We start from the raw sequence: 17,142 nt of genomic DNA on the forward strand, positions 1-17,142 counted from the left end.
AGGAAATGAAGGCCTGGGGCTGCTCAGCCTCTTGCCAGCTGAAGGGTGGGAATGGGGTCACTCCCTGCCTCATACCCCAGAAGTGCATCAGTGCCCCCTGGTGCTGAGCTGGAGCAATATCACCCTCATCGTGGTTAGGTGGGAAGCCCAGGCCCCTGAGTCCTAGCACTAGAAGGCAAAAGGGGCACCAGCTCCCTTCCTCCGTTTTCTGGTGCCCTTTTGATTAGATTATGCATCATTAAAATGAAATAAAAATATTTTACCCTCCTCCGGGGATGCAGGGAAGCTACAGGAGCTAGAATAGGGGCAGGAGTACGGAGGGGCTGTGCACTGGGTCCCCCAACTCTCTCCTCATTGGCTCAGCCAATGAGAATAGACCAGGTCTGAGGGAGAAGGCTGCATCCTTGTGCGTCTCTGGAGCTTCGTCTCAGCCCCTTGGGATTCACAAGAAAGAGCAGCAGCTGGGCCGCTTCTTCTGGGATTCCACATAGTCTCGGATCTGGAAGCTGGGTTCATTAGCCTGCCGCCCGGCTCTGTATTTCAGCTCCCTTGAAGAGGAAGAAGAAATGGGCTGGGCAGGCAGTGAGGAACTGAGCCGTCACCCACTCCCACGGCCTGGGGCCAGGGGGCCTCCGAATGCAGAATATACTTGGGCCTGGGGACTGGGCCAAGGGCCAGGCCCTACTGAATTCCCAGATGGTGCCACCCTGCCCTGCACGTTCCCTTCCCGGCTCAGCGCTCACTTGGCAATGGCCAGAAAGGCTAACTCCACGTTCATGCCCGTCTTGGCGCTGGTCTCCATGAAGGGAACTCCAAACTCCTGCCAGGGTGAGATTATCCTCAGTGGCCAGTCTCCGGCTGCCACCCCCTCCGCCCTCCCCCCAGGCAGTCACTTACCCTGGCCAGCATCTCTCCATCCTCTGAACGGATCATCCTTTCACTGCTCACATCCGCCTGTCAAGCCCAGGTGGGTCACTCTGGGGAAGGAAGCCTTGACCCCAGATGGCCCCTCTCCTGCCCCGCTGGCTCAGCTTTCTGCCCTGGGAGCAGGCACTTCCCGCCCTCTGCTGGTAGCCTGCGGGACTGCAGGTGGTATGATCCACCTGGGGCCAGGGCTTCTGCCTTCTTCAAGTTCTTACCCAGCTCCCAGCAGGGGGATCTCATCCCAACTCAGGGAGGTGGGTAACTCTGCTTGGCAAGGGGGTAGTGGCCAGCCTCGAAGGGCTGACAGTATTTGAGGTTAACCCTTTCCACACACAGCTCTTAATCCGGGTATCTAGTCCCTAGGATCTAATAGGGGCTGAGCAGCTGGTCATTTCTGGATCTCTCAGGAAGCAGCTTGACCTTTCCCTGCAGGGGGCCATTTCCAAAGCTTTAAGAGGGCAGATATGATGGGCTGAAGCCTCCAGATAGGTCAGACTCCTGAACTGGAGGCTGTAAAGAGTGCTTTGCTGGAAGGATGTCCAGCTAATACTCTTGGGGCAGTGGGAGAAGGGTGGGCTGACCCTGCCCTGGAGCCACTCACCTTGTTGCCTAGGAGCATGATCACCACATCCCCTTGGGCGTACTCGTGAATCTCAGCGAGCCAAGCCTGTGGGAGAGGGTGCGCTGAGCCCCGGTGATTCCCCTCCTCCCTCTTGCCTTTCCTTCTTCTGCCCTGTGGATTATCCTGGACTACTCACTGCACCTGAACACCGATCAGAATGCCCTGTGCATTCTCTCATCTCTATCTTTGTTTGGGCCTCTCCAGTCCTGAGTAGCTCTAAACCCCTTGCAGTGTAGCTCTCAGTTCTATGAAAGACAGAGGTGACAGAGGCTTTATCTCATAAATCAGCTGGTAGTCACCAGCAGTCTCCTCGAGTGCCCTGTTGAGGATTCTAAGGCCCCGTAAGGGCTCAGTGATCAAAAATACTGTGACTGATTAGTGATGTCTGCCCTGAGCATGGGGTTGGAGGTGGCAGTAGGAGTGCCATGGATTCCATCCAGTTTATAAGCAGTTTTATAGCTGTATGTCTTGTTCCCCCAGTTTGCTTGTCAACCCCTTGAGGTCAGGGAGCATGTGAAATTGTCGCCATGCTGTGCACAGAGTCAGTGTTTGTCTTTGTTGAATTACTGTCTCGACTATTTAATAGTTTGCTTGTGAGGAGAGAGCCACTCACTTTGTCTGCCTGAGTCACCTTCTTGAAAGTTGGGGTGGATGTATGGGTAGACTTTTCTGCTTGGGCTCTCCCCTTGGTCTCTGTGGGTAATTGTCCAGGGTGGAGCTGGGCACTTTCTGAACATTTTGTCATGAAATGCTCCATGAATCACAGTCAGGGATAAGCAGGTGGCACACAGCCTGCTTGGCCTTTATGCCCACATGCCGATCAACTACCCAGGAGTAGTTTATTACTTCTGAGTCACAGCTCTGGTGTTTTTAACAAGGCAGCAGTATTCCATGCTCCACCCATCCCCACAAAGCAGAGAGCAGCCCCGGCCTGCACAGGCCCTGCCCTGCCTGCTCGTGAGTGGTGGGTGGGGAGGACCTACCCGGATGTTGTCGAAGGAAGATTTGTTGGTGATGTCATACAGCAGGAGCAAGGCTGGAGGGGGAGAGAGAGGTCACACGTGGAACCTGGGGCAGAAGGGTGGATGTTACAAGTGGGCTGGGGGGGTTGGAGGTGGAGCACGTGAGGGACCTACCCTGGGCATCTCGGTAATAAGCGTGGGTGACACTGCGGAACCGCTCCTGCCCTGCGGTGTCCCAGATCTAGGAAGGGATGGACAAATGGTCAGAAGGGGGCAGGGACTGTGCTGGGCAGAGGAAAGCCATGTTGTGGTACGAGAGATGGGTGGGGAGGTGAGAGGTTTCCTTCTTTAGTTCCTCATGGGCTTGTGAACACCTGATGATGTCCCGGATGGTGGTAGTTAATGAGTTCTCAAGCTCGTTCCGTCTTGCCCAGCCCAGGGATTAGAGGTGTCCAACCTCCTAGAGCAGATGAGGTCTGGGAAACTGGGGAGGATTTGGAGCGAGCCTAAGCTTGTCTGAAGGAACTTAGAGCTGCTGCCTTTGACAGAAGGGAGGGTGCCTGGGAACGGCTTTTTCTGCAGACATCAAACAAACAAAAGCCGTTTCCTCTCCTGGCCCCCACAGGAAGTGAGCCCAGGCCGAGCGCAGGGCCGCAGGCCTCCTGTGGTTGGGTGCAGAGCTTGGGCAGGCTCCCCCATCCTCTCGCCCACACCCCAGCCCTCCCAGCCGCTGGTCTCACCTGCAGCTTCACCCTCATACCATCCACGGTCACCACCTTGTTCTGAAAGAGAAAAGGGCAGAGGGAGAGGTGGGCGTGGAGGGCAGGGGAGCCTTGGTTTCTGCCTTCTGCTGAATCCTACAGAACAGCAAACATCCTGTCTGGTTGCTCCCCAGGGCCACGGGGGTCTGGTGAGCCCCGGAGACGTCTCCAGCCAGATCGCCCCATCAGGGCAGTGGGACTCTGTCCCCAGGTACCCCTACTTTGGAGTCCTCTCTTCTGGGGACTCCGTCTGCCCTTCTCACAACACGCCAAGGCAGGGAGAGCCTGAGAACCTGCCTGACCGCACCCCTCCTCTCGCCCCAGCCCGGGCTCAGCAAGGTGCACGGGCAGAGCCCAGCCTCCAAGCTCTTAGAGATGAGACGCCCACCAGCATCTCGGGGACCACAGAGGCTGGATCTGCAGGGCCGTCTTTCCCCTGGCTGTCCACTAGTTCTCCTAAGTGAAGCTTCCCCTCGCACTGGGAGGGAGGCACCTGGCCTTTGAGAGCACCCCTGCCAGGGTTAGACCCTCACACTCCTGGCCCCTGCGCATGTGCAGTGCTCAGAGCCCTCGGCATCCGGGATGCCGATTTGTAAAGACAGGTTCATCGAGGTGAGAGGGAGGGATGCTGGCAAGCTGCTCTCTCCCCACAGGGCCAGCCCAGCTCCTCGACCTAGAGCCGGGCTGTGCTTTCCGGGACTCCAGAAAGACTAGCTGACCTCAGGTCTTGCCAGGGCGCCCAGCTAGCACGGTGGGATATGTCTGCCTGGCTGGGGGCAGGATTTTAAGACTCAGTCTCTCATTTCTCATCCTGTAGGGGAGCCAGGAGCCTCCCCAAGCCCAGACTCCTTTAAGCTGGCCACCTCTGCGGTCCCTAGGGGAGCATCCTGTGCCCTAGGGTGAGCCACAGCAGTCCTGAGAAGCCAGCGCAGGTGAGGAGAGGACCGCCCCCCGTGCCTGAGCCATAGCCCCTGGCTCGCTGCTGGGAGGAGGAGCCTGCAGCCACCTCACCCTGAAGTCTATGCCGACAGTGGCTATGAAGGTCCCGGACAGGAAGACCCCATCTTTGAATTGGATCAGGAAACAGGTTTTGCCGACGCCTGAGTCTCCCAGAAGCATCACCTAGGAGATGGGGGCAGAGGCAGTTAGTGGGGAGCTGGGGCAAGTTTCTGGGCTTCCAGGGAGAGCCAGGGAAGGATGCCGACTGCCCCGAGGGCACGTGCTTCTGGAAAAGCCTGCTGCTGCCTTCACCCTGCCTCTCCTCTCCACACTCCCTGGCTCCGGCTGCCTCTCAGGCTCTCCCTCTGACCCTCCTGTCCTCATCTGGTTTCCTGGAAGCCTGAGTTGCCACCTTAGCACTAACAGGACCCCAAACGTGCTCGGTGGCCCCAGAGAACAACCACATGCATGTGGTCTCGACTCTGCACCGTGCTAGGATCCCTTCCCTCTCTGTGTGTGTTCCACGCATGTGTGCACACGTGGGCAGGGCTATGGTGCCAGAAAGAGAAGTGTTAATACCTCAGACAGGGATTCCCACCCAAGGGAGTGTATCAGAATCTGATGGGGGCACGGCTCTGTCATTTGCAAAGCCATATTCTAAACTTACTTTTGTTCGGGTGTTTTACTTTTGGTTACATTTATTTGGATGTTCCTAATGACATTTTACGTTTATAAAAGCGTTGCATGAATTAGGGAAGGTTGAAATTTATACTGAAGTGGAGAGACATTTAGTCTGAAGTTCTTTCCGCAGAAACCCCCCACGTGGGACAAATGGCTGAAAATTGGCATCCCTGGTCACTGTAGGCGGCAGAGCAGGAGGGAGTGTGGGGAGGGTATGTTTGTCCCTTTCCTGTCTGTCCAGTCTCTGCTCATCTTCTCTGGGGACCATGGGCAGGGAGGGGACCCCTCTGTCCAGTCACTCCTCAATCTTGGAGAACAGAGGTCCAGACCTGATGCTGGAACTTTCCCAACAGGCCGAGTCGATACTTAATGGGCTGAGCAGGGACTAGGTTTGAGTTATTTCTGAGGCTCTGACCTTGACAATGGAGCCCAAGGGCTTTCCTGCTGTGGGCATGGGGTATGGGATTAGCTAACTTTGGTGGAGAGGTGGGCGGCTGAGCCAAAGGTGTATGAAGGCTGGGGTCCTGGCTTCGACGTGGGTTACTGGGGGACTTCGGGAAGATTTCTTAACCCTTCTGTGGGAGTTTCCACAGTGGTTAGAAGGAGAGAGGGATAATTTCTTTGAGGCCTTTCTAGACTCTGTTAATGTCTAGGGTCAACAATTTTGGCATGAACCACCTGACTCCAGAAGAGTGGCCTGGGGTGGGTGCTGCCTGTCTGTGGCCCCATCCCCTCTAATCCTCCCCAAGGAGTTCCCACCAGGCTCTTCCCAGACCATCCTGGACTCAGTCTCCTAGGCAGGCCTTGGGCACGAAGGCTGGTGGGGGCCAGAGGCCAACTCTCCACAGATGCCGCTTGGCCCAGGGGACAGATGGCAGGCTGGGGGCTAAGGAGCCCTCCGGAGCCTGTATTGCTCCATGGCTCCTGGGTCCCAGTACCCGATGGGGAAGGAGGGAGAGAGAGAGGGAGGGCAAGCACCTGTGTACTTTACAGATGACGGCTGCCTTGAGCAAATGATGCCACCCACCCAGCCAGGCAAGTCCACCAAACAAACAGCTGCCCAGGCTTGCCACCTCCTAGACAAACACCCAGCTGGCTTGTCAGGCAAAGAGATCAGGCAGTTCCCAGCGGCCTGCAGCTGGCCCTCAGCAGCTCCCCTCCCCTGAACACACTGGGGGCCGACTTCCTGCCTGGAGCCCACAGAGGACGCTTATCGCAACGGCTCTGGGCGGGTGACTTGCAGAGTAGCTTCCCCTGAAACAAGGGGGGTTGCAGGAGGAATCCAAGGCGCAGAAAGAAGCAGGTCTCCTTCAAGGCCATGTAGCATGAGATGGGCGGCCCCTTCCCTAATCTATCCCCAACCCTACAGAGGAAGAGTGGAGGCTCTGGGCTCTCTCAGCACCTCTTTCAGAGTTCCTGGTACCTGCCTGCTCCAAGGGCATGGAGGGAGGGCAGACAGACCAGTGTCCACCACCAGCCCCACCTGCTTCCGTTCAGGGCCACCCGCAGAGGGAACCAGCCCCAGACAGCTGACTTAAGAAAGATCTTGTGCCTAACGCCCCAGATCTTTCTCAGGTTCTAAAAATTCCCATGTGGGCCTGCATTCTGGCTAGCAACATCCTCCCAGAAGAAGGTGTGGGCAGTGACTGCAGGGGTGGAAAGGGAAGGGGTAACGCCTGCGGGCAGCTGGGGTCCTAAAGATGTTCAGCCTGGAAACTGGGAGAAAGGCATTAACTGCAAGTTCCCCCGCCGCCAGGGGGCGTCCTTTCTGAGTCGCCGGGCAGCCCTATTTCCCAGCGCTTCGGGTGCCTGTACCCTGGAGGGTTGTGCGCTCAAACCCTACCTAGAAGCATGGGATTCCCGGGGCTCGTATTGGCCGGAGTGTGGCAGAAGAAAATGGGATTGGGGTCCTCTGGGTGGGGAGTCATTCGCTCCTTCCGACCTTCCTCTCTCTTCTCCCACGGAGCCAGCCCAGATCCCTGGACGCTGGCATGGGCCCAGGGCTCTGTCTCGACCCTCCTTCCTTATTCTGGGAGACCCGGCTGCCTGGGGGGAAGGGATGAGTCCAACGCAGACGCAGCCAGAAAGGGTCTTGGGCGGGGAGGGCCGGGGTCTCAGGACGAAGAGCGCGGGGAGGGGTGACCCCCAGAGCCGGCACCGAGTCCCCAGCGCTGGGTGTAGTGCCCACCCACCTTGCCCATAAGATCGTAGCTCGGACTGCAGGGCGGGGAGCGCTCGGGGGCCTCGCCGTTCCGGGTGGCAGCGGCGCCAGGGGTGCCCGTCATGTCCCTGGACCAGAGGTGAGCTGGGGCAGGCGGAGGGCGAGGGACGGTGCAGGAACAGCCTCGCCTTAGGCTCCACCCACTCCTCCCCTCCACCGCCCTGGCCCGGACCCCGACAGGCTCCTCCCTCCGTCCGCCACCTGAAAGACACTGGCTGGGAGCTGGCTGTCCCGCGGGGGCGCGCAGGACGGTAGGGTCAGCTCCCGAGGGGCAGGAGGGCCCCCCTGAGCCACACTGTCCTGAGAGCGTGGGCCAAATCCAGCCCTAGGACCGACCGGTCCCCAGGGTTGCCAGCTGCCGGGGTTAGGTTCCCACCGGGAGCTGCCCCTGGAGACCCCGCTTTCCGGGGAAGGTCTGGCCTCGCTGGGACCCGCGGACCCGCGCCCGGGTTGCCACTGCGCAGCGTGGCCAGGAGGCGGCGCCCGGGCTCCATCCAGCTGGCGGGCAACAGGTGGCTCCGGGAGCGGGGGCGGGGGAGGCTGGAGACGCCCCTGGGCAGCGCTGCGCGGGGTTCACGAGGAGGCGTGCGTTCCGAGCGCAGCTCTCAGGCAGTTTCGCTTTTGCTAATGCACCCCAGCTCGACATCATCTGAATGTAATTATGTTTACCGACCGATGGATATTCACCTTGCAGCACATTTGCACTTCGGGGCCCCTGGCCGGTGCTTGGACTTTGACACCTCCCATTTCCGCCTGCCCTGTTGGGCTGCGCCCAGAATGTGCCCACCCCGGAGAGCCTTCCGAGGTGGGCTTCCCTGCACACCTCCCAATCCAGGCGCTCCCGAAGGCAGAGCTGACCCCTGGCACCGAGTAGACCTTAAACGTTGGTATCAAAAGAATTCATGAAGTCCTGAATCTTTTTTTTTTTTTTTTTTTGGCTCCACCGCGCTGGCACGTGGGATCTTAGTTCCCCCACCAGGGATCAAACTCACGTCCCCAGCAATGGAAGCGCAGAGTCTTAACCACTGGACCTCCAGGGAAGTCCCTGTGGTGAATCATTTTGAGCAGAGTCTCCAGGACATCCAAGGAACCCTGCAGCTCCTGGTGACAGAGGGTGAGAGTATGTCCGGGGTTGTCCATAGCGAAGTTCAGGGGCCCTGGCTTGGGCTAAGCATTCAATTACGCTGTCCCAGCATCTTATATAAGTGAGGTCAGGTTCCGGCGGAACAGGGTGGGTGCATTACAAAGGAACTGTGTGAAGGGTGTGAGGAGAGGCAGGGGCTCTGCACCTCTTTACCTACATGTTGGGGTGAGGGGCAAGGGGCAGGCATGGCTTATGGGTGACCATAGGCCCCGAGGGGACTGTGTGTACACCCGCCTCCTACCATGTAACTTTTGGCAGCAGCTGGAGCTGTTTGCCGGAAGTGGTGGGCCGTAACCTCATCTGCACAGAGGGAGGGACTCAAACGGGGCGCCATACCTGGGCAAGGAGCAGCTCTACACAACCCTGCAGGTGTGCGTTCTTGCCTGCTGTTTGGGTGCCAGAGGCTCTGGCTGCACATAACGCCCCAGTCCATTCAATGCCCTGGGCTCCGGGCTCCTGAGGGCTCATCCAGGAACCCTGCAGGGGAGAGGGTTTCAGCGCAAGTGGGTAATGACCAAGGAGGAAGGAGAGGGGGGACCTGGCCTGGTCCTCCCTGGCCTTCCACTGCCAACCAGGCTGATATGGGTTGCATTATGCTCCCCCCACTCTCCAAAGAGATGCTGAAGTCCTAAACCCCAGTAACTCAGAATGTGACCTTATTTGGAAGTAGGGTCATTGCGTTGTAATTATTTAAGATGAAGTCATAGAGGGTAGGGTGGGCCCTTAATCCAATACGACTGGTGTCCTTATAAGAAGAGGACACACGGAGAAAATGGCCATGTGGAGACAGAGGCAGAGGTGGGAGTGTTGCAGCTACAAGCCAAGGAATGCCAAGGATTTCCGGGAGCCACCAGAAACTGGAAGAGGCAAGGAAGGACCCTCCCTTTGAGCCTTCAGAGGGAGCGTGGCCCTGCCGATGCCTTGATTTCTGGCCTCTGGCTGTGGTTTATATTGGCTCCACCAAGACCCTCTTTGTCCTGTGGCACACAGGTTTGGGATGGAGACGGTTGCCCATCAGTGTGAACGCTCCAGAAGTAGTGGAGAAATACAAACACTGTCTTGCTGTACGCTGGACCAGAGTCTGAGTGGGCTGGTGGCACTGGGGGAGGCCCGGCTGCCTTCTTCTGGGCCATGCCTGTGTGGCCCGCTGGGTCTGGGGCCTGTGGGCTGTGTTGTATGCAGAGTGTTACACACGGTCCTCTGGGACACTGCAGCATCAGGCGGGGTGTTCAAGGGCAGCAGCCAGTGAGGCAGAAGTGAGACAGGGTCAGGGGTGTTCAGAATTGGGGGTGCAGGAGAGGCAGGTTTTGCCCCAAAGGGAGGGAGCACAACCCACTCAGGGATGGGGGCTCTTTAGACGGGTGTCCTGGGGAGCACAACCTCTGGGAGGTCCAGGCCTCCCGACAGCCTCTTTAGTGCTGTGTACACGCTGGGGCAGCCTGCATCTCCCCAAGTACTCACACCAGGCACACGTCACCCCACCCATACCTCACACCCCACACAGACACACACAGCTCACACCACACCACAAACAGACACCTTACATCATGCACACAACTCACACACACACCTCAAATCTCACATACACCCAGCATCACAGAACCACATACCCCTCACACCATGCACACCTCAAATCAAGCCACATACACCGTCTTGTATCAGCTACAATCACACACACATACTTCATGACACACCACAACCACACATACCCTACATCATCCCACAAACACACATGTCACATCATGAACACAGGCACACCTCATATCATACCATAAACACACAATGCCTTACACGGCCACCCCCAAACACGCATCTTAAATGACCACCCCTCCCCAAACCCACACCTCACGTCCCCCTACACACCTCTCACCACATCAAAGTTACAGACACAGCTCATCCCACACCACCAACACACACCCCTAACTGGCCCTCCTGTCTCACGCCGTCCCCAGATGTACAAATCACCCTCCAAATAAAGCCCCTCTTTTTTATTGGCCGTGCCATGGGGCTTGCAGGATCTTAGTTCCCCTACCAGGGCTCGAACCCGCGCCCTCGGCAGTGAAAGCGAGGAGTCCTAACCACTGGACCGCCAAGGAATTCCTGGAAAGCACAGCTTAAATGACCCCAGCCCCTCTTATCACCTCCAAATCTAGAAGGCACATACACCCCACATTACCCCTAACAGATCTCCCTGCCCTCCTGTGCACAAGTCACCCCACACACCCACACCCCTTCCTGATACAGGAGGTGATGATGCCTCATGAAATCTCATGGTTGTTCAGAGGGGGGCCTTTGTGTGCAGCCGAGGAGATCGGGGAGCGAGCAGAGGGGGCTGGAAGAGACCCCCAGAGCTGGGGGGAAGGGTGCACAGCCCTGTGAGTGCAGGGTCAGGATGTGGAGGGGAGACCAAGACAGAGGCTGGGGGGCTGAGGCACATGGAGCATCTGCATCAGAGTCCGTGGCGGCTGACAACATGCAAATCCTGGTCCCCACGTGTGCATGGGTGAGTTTGGGATCTGCACTGCAGACAAAATGGAGGTTTTTATGTGCATTACATGAGTGTTTGAAAAACCACCAGGCTAAATTGTGCAAGACTTCAGCTGGCAGATGAGGGGTTTTGACTTTATTGGAAGGCGGTAGTGAGACTGATGGTGCTTGGTGGTGGGGCGCGGGGGCAAGGCTTTTGGAAGATGAGCTTTACAGCAGTGTTCAGGCAAGACTGGAGAGTTTGGGGCACACCAAGGCAAGAGGTAGCCAGGAGGACCTGAACTGGCATGGGGGAGGGGCCAGCTGGAGCAACTACAGTGTGAGCCCGGTCGGTGTCAGCACCCCAGTAAACCCATCCGCAGGGCTCAGCAGCCAGTTTGATGGAGGTGATGATGGAGTAGTTGGGGAAGATATTGGTTGGAGAGGCATCAACCCAGGACCTGGGCCGGTCCCACTTCCGGAAGCAATGGGCTCCAGAGGCTCTGAGAAGTGGCCTGAGGGCAGACCCCAGGTGGTCCCCCCACTTACCTCTGTCTCCTTTATTTTTTAGTATTATTATTATTTTTTTGGCCACATGGCATGCGGGATCGAACCCGTGACCCCTGCTGTCCTGCAGTGGAAGTGCAGAGTCCTAACCCCTGGACCACCAGGGAATTCCCCACCTCTGTCTCCTTTAAAGTGAAGATCAAGGACTCCTCCCCTCTCCTGCTGCCCAGGCTGCACTCAGCCTTATGAGTTAGGCCAGCAGGACCTCAGTTACCAGGAATTCAGCCACAAGCAGGGCTGGCCACAGGGCACTTGCACATGGCCAGCTGTCGGCAGTGTTTCAAACCTCTGTGCAAATGACAGACAGACAAATGAGTGTCCTGCAGCCCAGCTCTCTGGGGCTCCCCAGACCACTGATATTGGAAGGAGACCCCAATGCCCTCCAGCCCCTTTGTCAGACAACACAGGAGACTTCAGCTGCTCCACAAAGATCGAGCTGCTCTGAGCAGAGGGTTGGAAAGAGACCTGTCTCTGGAAAGGAAAGGAATTGAGGGTCCTTAGTGCTAGATGAGGGGTGGGAAGGGGGCTTGGGGAGGAGACAGACATTTTCTCAGCGAGAGCTGCAGACCTCTTTGTAGATAACTGGGCAGTGTGTCTAGGCCCAGGGTCAGTCACTTGTCCTTGGTGTGGTCCCCATCATGGGCTGTTGTTCCTGCCCTCTACCACCAGTATGGGGGTTCCCCTAGGTTTGTGTCCCAGCTGAGGGGTAGACTATGTACCCGTTTTGCTCCCAGGTCATGTACTTGACCCAGGAGAGCCCAGGTTCAGGCCTGAGTTGGGCCCTCAGGCCCTCACTCAACATAAGCTGCCCACGGGTTTGTCCTGAGGTGCTGACCAGTGCCAGGCAAGCAGCCGAGGCTCTGGAAGGCCCTGGCCCAGGAGAGGGGAAGAGCCCGGCCTGCCCTGTTGACCACACACTTTCTTCCTTCTCACGGGCGAGTTGCCTCACTTTTCTTACCAGGCTGGTGGCAGAATTTGGAGGTCCCACTCCTGTGCCTCTGTGGAGTGTGAATCAGACTCCCCACCCTACTCTCTGCCTCCTGTCCTCTGACAGGCGGAAGGACGGGGGTGGAGTGAGTGAGGAGTGTGACTGTGGGGACACCGTGTGCCCTGGGTGCCGAGGGGCAGGTGACGTGGGCCCGCGGTGGAGGACGCCTGACACCGCCATCCTGGTTCATTTCCTGGCAGCCTGGTCCAAGGCTTGGGGGTTGCCAGGATGGCCACACTCTCCTGGAAATCAGCCCCGCCCCCATGGGCTCGGCCCCGCCCCTGACTCCAGGCCCTGGCGCACACCCTGGCCAGCCTCTCATTTCTGCTCCATCGTGGGCCCTTGCCTTCTGCACTGTGACCCAGTGGGCCGGCCCAGATTCTGGGGGTCCCCTCTCTCTTCCCACCAGCATGGCTCTGCTGTGTCCCAGCACCTCGCAGGCCTGGTGCTCTGTTTGGTCCCGGGGGCTGGCCTTTCAAATACACATGCTGCCCAAGAAATGACATTTGCTCTCCTGCATCTCTGGAGACTAGGATTCTGGAGACCCCAAAAGAGGGTCCTGCTGCTCCTGCCACTGTCCAAGAGAGGGCCGAGACCCTTCCAAAGGCCTCCCCAGGGTTCAAGGTCTTCTGACAGCAGCCGGTAGCCGTGGTGAAAGTGGAGAGAAATGGGGATGTGAGCTAGAGCAAGGGCTTCGTGGCCCACAGAAGGACTGGGAATAGAGGAAACTTGAGGCTGTGTCCAGGGAGAGACAGAGTGCTACAACCTGAACTTTAACCCTTGACCTGTCAGCGCCCTGGGACCCACATGACAATGCCAAGTTTGGATTGTGCTTAAACTTTTTTTTTTTTTTTTTGGCGGTACGCGGGCCTCTCACTGTTGTGGCCTCTCCCGCTGCGAAGCACAGGTTCCGGACGTGCAGGCTCAGTGGCCATGGCTCATGGGCCCAGCCGCTCCGCAGCATGTGGGATCTTCCCGGACCGGGGCACGAACCCACGTCCCTTGCATCGGCAGGTGGACTCTCAACCACTGCGCCACCAGGGAAGCCCTGTGCTTAAACTTTTAAGGCATCCCTTTGGCTCTCCAGGCTCTTCTTGCCCTGTGTCTATATCAAGATATCCCCTTGCTTACTAGTTGTCTTCAGCCATGCGGAGCCCAGGAAGAAGATGGAGGGGAAGCAGGGGAGAGCACCACGGGAGGGCGGCCGACTTATTGCACTGGTTGCTCAGTTCCACCACCGAGGGTGACAGCTCCTCCCAGCCCTGCCCACGCAGACCTCTTTGTCCCTGGTTCTGGTGACGGTGCCCTCCTCACTGTTTTTCAGGCTCGGGGTGGGATGGACGCCTTGAAACTGCCCAAGGGCCCTGGGCCATCCCTCCTGGTTTCGCCACCCATGGCCTGCATCTTGGTAAATAGCCTTTCTATTAAACCTCCTGAATGATCCAATGTGAACATCTACCTGTTTCCTGCCGGGACCCTGTCAGAGGCCCAGCAGGGCCCCCGAGCCCAGAGGTACTTACTGTGAATCCGATGCCCAAGGTGGCTGAGAAGGATCCCGGGATGAACTTGCCCTGGTCGAACTGAACGAGCAGAGATGTCTTCCCCACACCGCTGTCGCCCACCAGGATGGTCTGAAAGGGAGCAGCAGAGGGGTTTGAGGGCCTGCTGTGTAGATTAGGCTGCTGAGAGTTCCTGGTGGCTGCAGGAGTGGGTTCTCTAAATACACATATATGTGTGTTCACACACATCCACCCCCGCACACACACGTCCTTCTACTCTGCCATCTTGAACTCTGTTCTCTCTTCTTAAGTCATTTTGTTTATGTCCCTTTTTGTGCCTCATCCACATCCAAAAGGGATTTGAGGTGATTTGCCACAAAACCCACTATAAAAAATGGCAGTTAATGATGCTGTCCGAGGAATTTCTGCCCCAGAGTGAGGCTGGGTTTTTCCTGCATTTGAGAATTACATTTGATTCTGGATTTCCTGGCAGTCAAGACAAAATGGGAAACCAGGTGGGGTGTGTGGTACTTGAGTCCTGTCAATCAATGAGTATTTTCTCTTGGCATGAGCTGCTGAGAGGAATCTCTTATGTAGACTCTTATACAAGAGGTCTTGAATGACAAAATGGGCATTTCTAGGGCTTCCTTGGTGGCACAGTGGTTGAGAATCCTCCTGCCAATGCAGGGGACACGGGTTCGATTCCTGGTCTGGGAAGATCCCACATGCCGCGGGGCAACTAAGCCTGTGCGCCACAACTACTGAGCTTGCGCTCTAGAGCCTGCAAACCAGAACTACTGAGCCCTCGAGCCACAGCTACTGAAGCCCGCGTGCCGAGAGCCGGTGCTCCGCAACAAGAGAAGCCACCGCAATGAGAAGCCCACGCGCCGCAACGAAAAGTAGCCCCCGCTCGCCGCAACTAGAGAAAGCTCGCACGTAGCAATGAAGACCCAACATAGCCAAAAATAGATAAATTAATTTTTTAAAAATGGGCATTTATAATTTTGCAGAAGATGCAAAGTTTTTCCTATAGTTTTGTATCGACCCTTGCTAAAAGCCAGGGCCTAACATTAAATCACATTTCCATAGAGGCCTCTCAACGGGAGCTAGGCTAATGCTGTCTAAATACATTGCTTTCCTGTGACTTCATGATTCAGGGGAACATTTAGAAAGCAAGATGAATGTGGTGGTTACCATGGCTCTTACAGTGGCTCTGAGCGAACTTTTTTTTTTTTTTTTTTTTTAACATTAGTGTGTTAGTTTCTGCTTTATAACCAAGTGAATCAGCTATACATATACATATATCCCCATATCTCCTCCCTCTTGCGTCTCCCTCCCATCCTCCCTATCCCACCCCAGCGACCTTTTTTAACAAGACAGGAAATTTAGATGCCATAAAGAAAAAGATAAATAGATCTGATTGTATAGAAAAAAATACTCTGGTTTACAGAAGATACCAGCAACAAAAACAAAAGACAGAGGGGGACATATATACACTACCAAATGTAGAATAGATAGCTAGTGGGACGCAGCCGCATAGCACAGGGAGATCAGCTCGGTGCTTTGTGACCACCTAGAAGGATGGGATAGGGAGGGTGGGAGGGAGATGCAAGAGGGAAGAGATATGGGGATATATGTATATGTATAGCTGATTCACTTTGTTATAAAGCAGAAACTAACACACCATTGTAAAGCAATCATACTCCAATAAAGATGTTTAAAAAAAAAGAAATAAAAATGCAGTTACAAACCAAAAAAGAAAAAAAAAGAAAAAGAAAAGAAAGAGGGAAAATATTGGCAAGACGTATGACAAAGGGTTAAAACACCAAGTAATATAAAGAGCTCTCAAAAGAAAGTCTCAATAGAAAAATGAACAAAGGTTATGAATAGATATATTTTATGTGTTTGTATATACGGTTAGTTTTATGTGTCAACGTGGCCAGCCTATAATCCCAGTTATTCAATTAAACACTAATCTAGAGATTGCTGTGAAGGCATATTTTCGATGTGATTAACATCTACAATCAGCTGACTTGTAAGTCTTCAATAACCTGCATTTGCTTTATCCAGTTAATTGAAAGACCTTAAGAGCAAAGCTGAGATTTCCCTGAGAAAGAAAAAATTATGCCTCAAGATTGTAGTATTGGCTCCTGCCTGAGAATTTCCAATCTGCTGGCCATCCCTACAGAGTTTACTTGCCAACTCCCACGGCTGTGTAAGCCAACTCCTTGAATGAAATCTCTCTTGGGGCTTCCCTGGTGGCGCAGTGGTTGAGAATCTGCCTGCTAATGCAGGGGACACGGGTTCGAGCCCTGGTCTGGGAGGATCCCACATGCCGCAGAGCAACTAGGCCCGTGAGCCACAACTACTGAGCCTGCGCGTCTGGAGCCTGTGCTCCGCAACAGGAGAGGCCTCGATAGTGAGAGGCCTGCACACCGCGATGAAGAGTGGCCCCCGCTTGCCACAACTAGAGAAAGCCCTCGCACAGAAACGAAGAACCAACACAGCAAAAATAAATAAATAAATCAATAAACTCCTACCCCCAACATCTAAAAAAAAAAAAAAAAAAAAAAAAACCTCTCTTTATAGATATATTTCCTACTGGTTCTGTTTTTCTGGAAAACCCTGACTGATACAAAATAATATACAAAGGTTCGATAAAACTTTGATAATGGTCAATACTGGCTGAGACTTGGGGAAGCAGGTACTCACACATACATCAGTGGTGGGGCATTTTGGAGAGCAGTTGACAATAGCAGAGTTACAAAAGCAAATTCCTTTGACTCAGCAATTCTATGGCTTTGCTTGCAAAAGTACACCAAGATATGTGTACAAGGCTGCTCGTTGTAGCATTTGTAGGAACAAATAATTAAGCAGTTGGTACAGGTGAAATAAACTCTAGAATGTACATGCAATGCAATATTGGGAATGGTAAAAGAATGAGGAAGATCTATATGTGCTGTTTGGGAAAAACTATATTATTAAGCAAAAATAGAAGGGGCAGAGATGTCTGCTTGTATGATGACCTATGTGCACTTCACTTAGGTGTATATGCTGGTTTTGCATAAGTTTTTAAAATTATTTATTTATTTATTTGTTTGTTTATTTTGCCCACGGCTCACACAGCATGCGGGATCTTAGTTCCCTGACCAAGGATCGAACCCATGCCCCTGTAGTGGAAGCACGGAGTCTTAACCACTGGACCATCAGGGAAGTCCCACACATTACTTTTGTAATCTGAAAGTCTTGTGTCTGTGTTGGGGAAGCATGGTGAGCTAGGACAACTCTGGTAAAAGCCAAGAAGAATGCCAATGTTCAGCCTAACTGTTGCTTAAAAATACTTGATTTTGGGCCTCCCTGGTGGCGCA

General features: G+C 55.0%; 1 protein-coding gene across 4 annotated transcripts in view; it reads right to left on the reverse strand.

The window, feature by feature from the left end:
* Positions 1 to 442: 442 nt before the first annotated feature.
* RAB37 (RAB37, member RAS oncogene family) overlaps positions 443 to 17,142 on the reverse strand; it is a 54,442-nt gene continuing 37,742 nt past the window's right edge. The window contains exons 1-9 of one of the 4 annotated variants that reach the window (XM_060081714.1): positions 7,798 to 7,809; positions 4,281 to 4,391; positions 3,249 to 3,290; positions 2,683 to 2,749; positions 2,530 to 2,582; positions 1,526 to 1,591; positions 898 to 954; positions 744 to 820; positions 443 to 548 (exon numbers count right to left, since the gene is read on the reverse strand). In XM_060081714.1, coding sequence (XP_059937697.1) covers positions 443 to 548; positions 744 to 820; positions 898 to 954; positions 1,526 to 1,591; positions 2,530 to 2,582; positions 2,683 to 2,749; positions 3,249 to 3,290; positions 4,281 to 4,391; positions 7,798 to 7,809 — 591 coding nt within the window. Of the gene's footprint in view, positions 549 to 743; positions 821 to 897; positions 955 to 1,525; positions 1,592 to 2,529; positions 2,583 to 2,682; positions 2,750 to 3,248; positions 3,291 to 4,280; positions 4,392 to 7,081; positions 7,175 to 7,797; positions 7,810 to 13,795; positions 13,907 to 17,142 lie in introns of those variants that run through there. The other 3 variants (XM_060081712.1, XM_060081713.1, XM_060081716.1) reach the window with 3 other exon arrangements.

This window comes from Mesoplodon densirostris, chromosome 18, assembly GCF_025265405.1.
Source record: "Mesoplodon densirostris isolate mMesDen1 chromosome 18, mMesDen1 primary haplotype, whole genome shotgun sequence".
Taxonomy (NCBI): domain Eukaryota; kingdom Metazoa; phylum Chordata; class Mammalia; order Artiodactyla; family Ziphiidae; genus Mesoplodon; species Mesoplodon densirostris.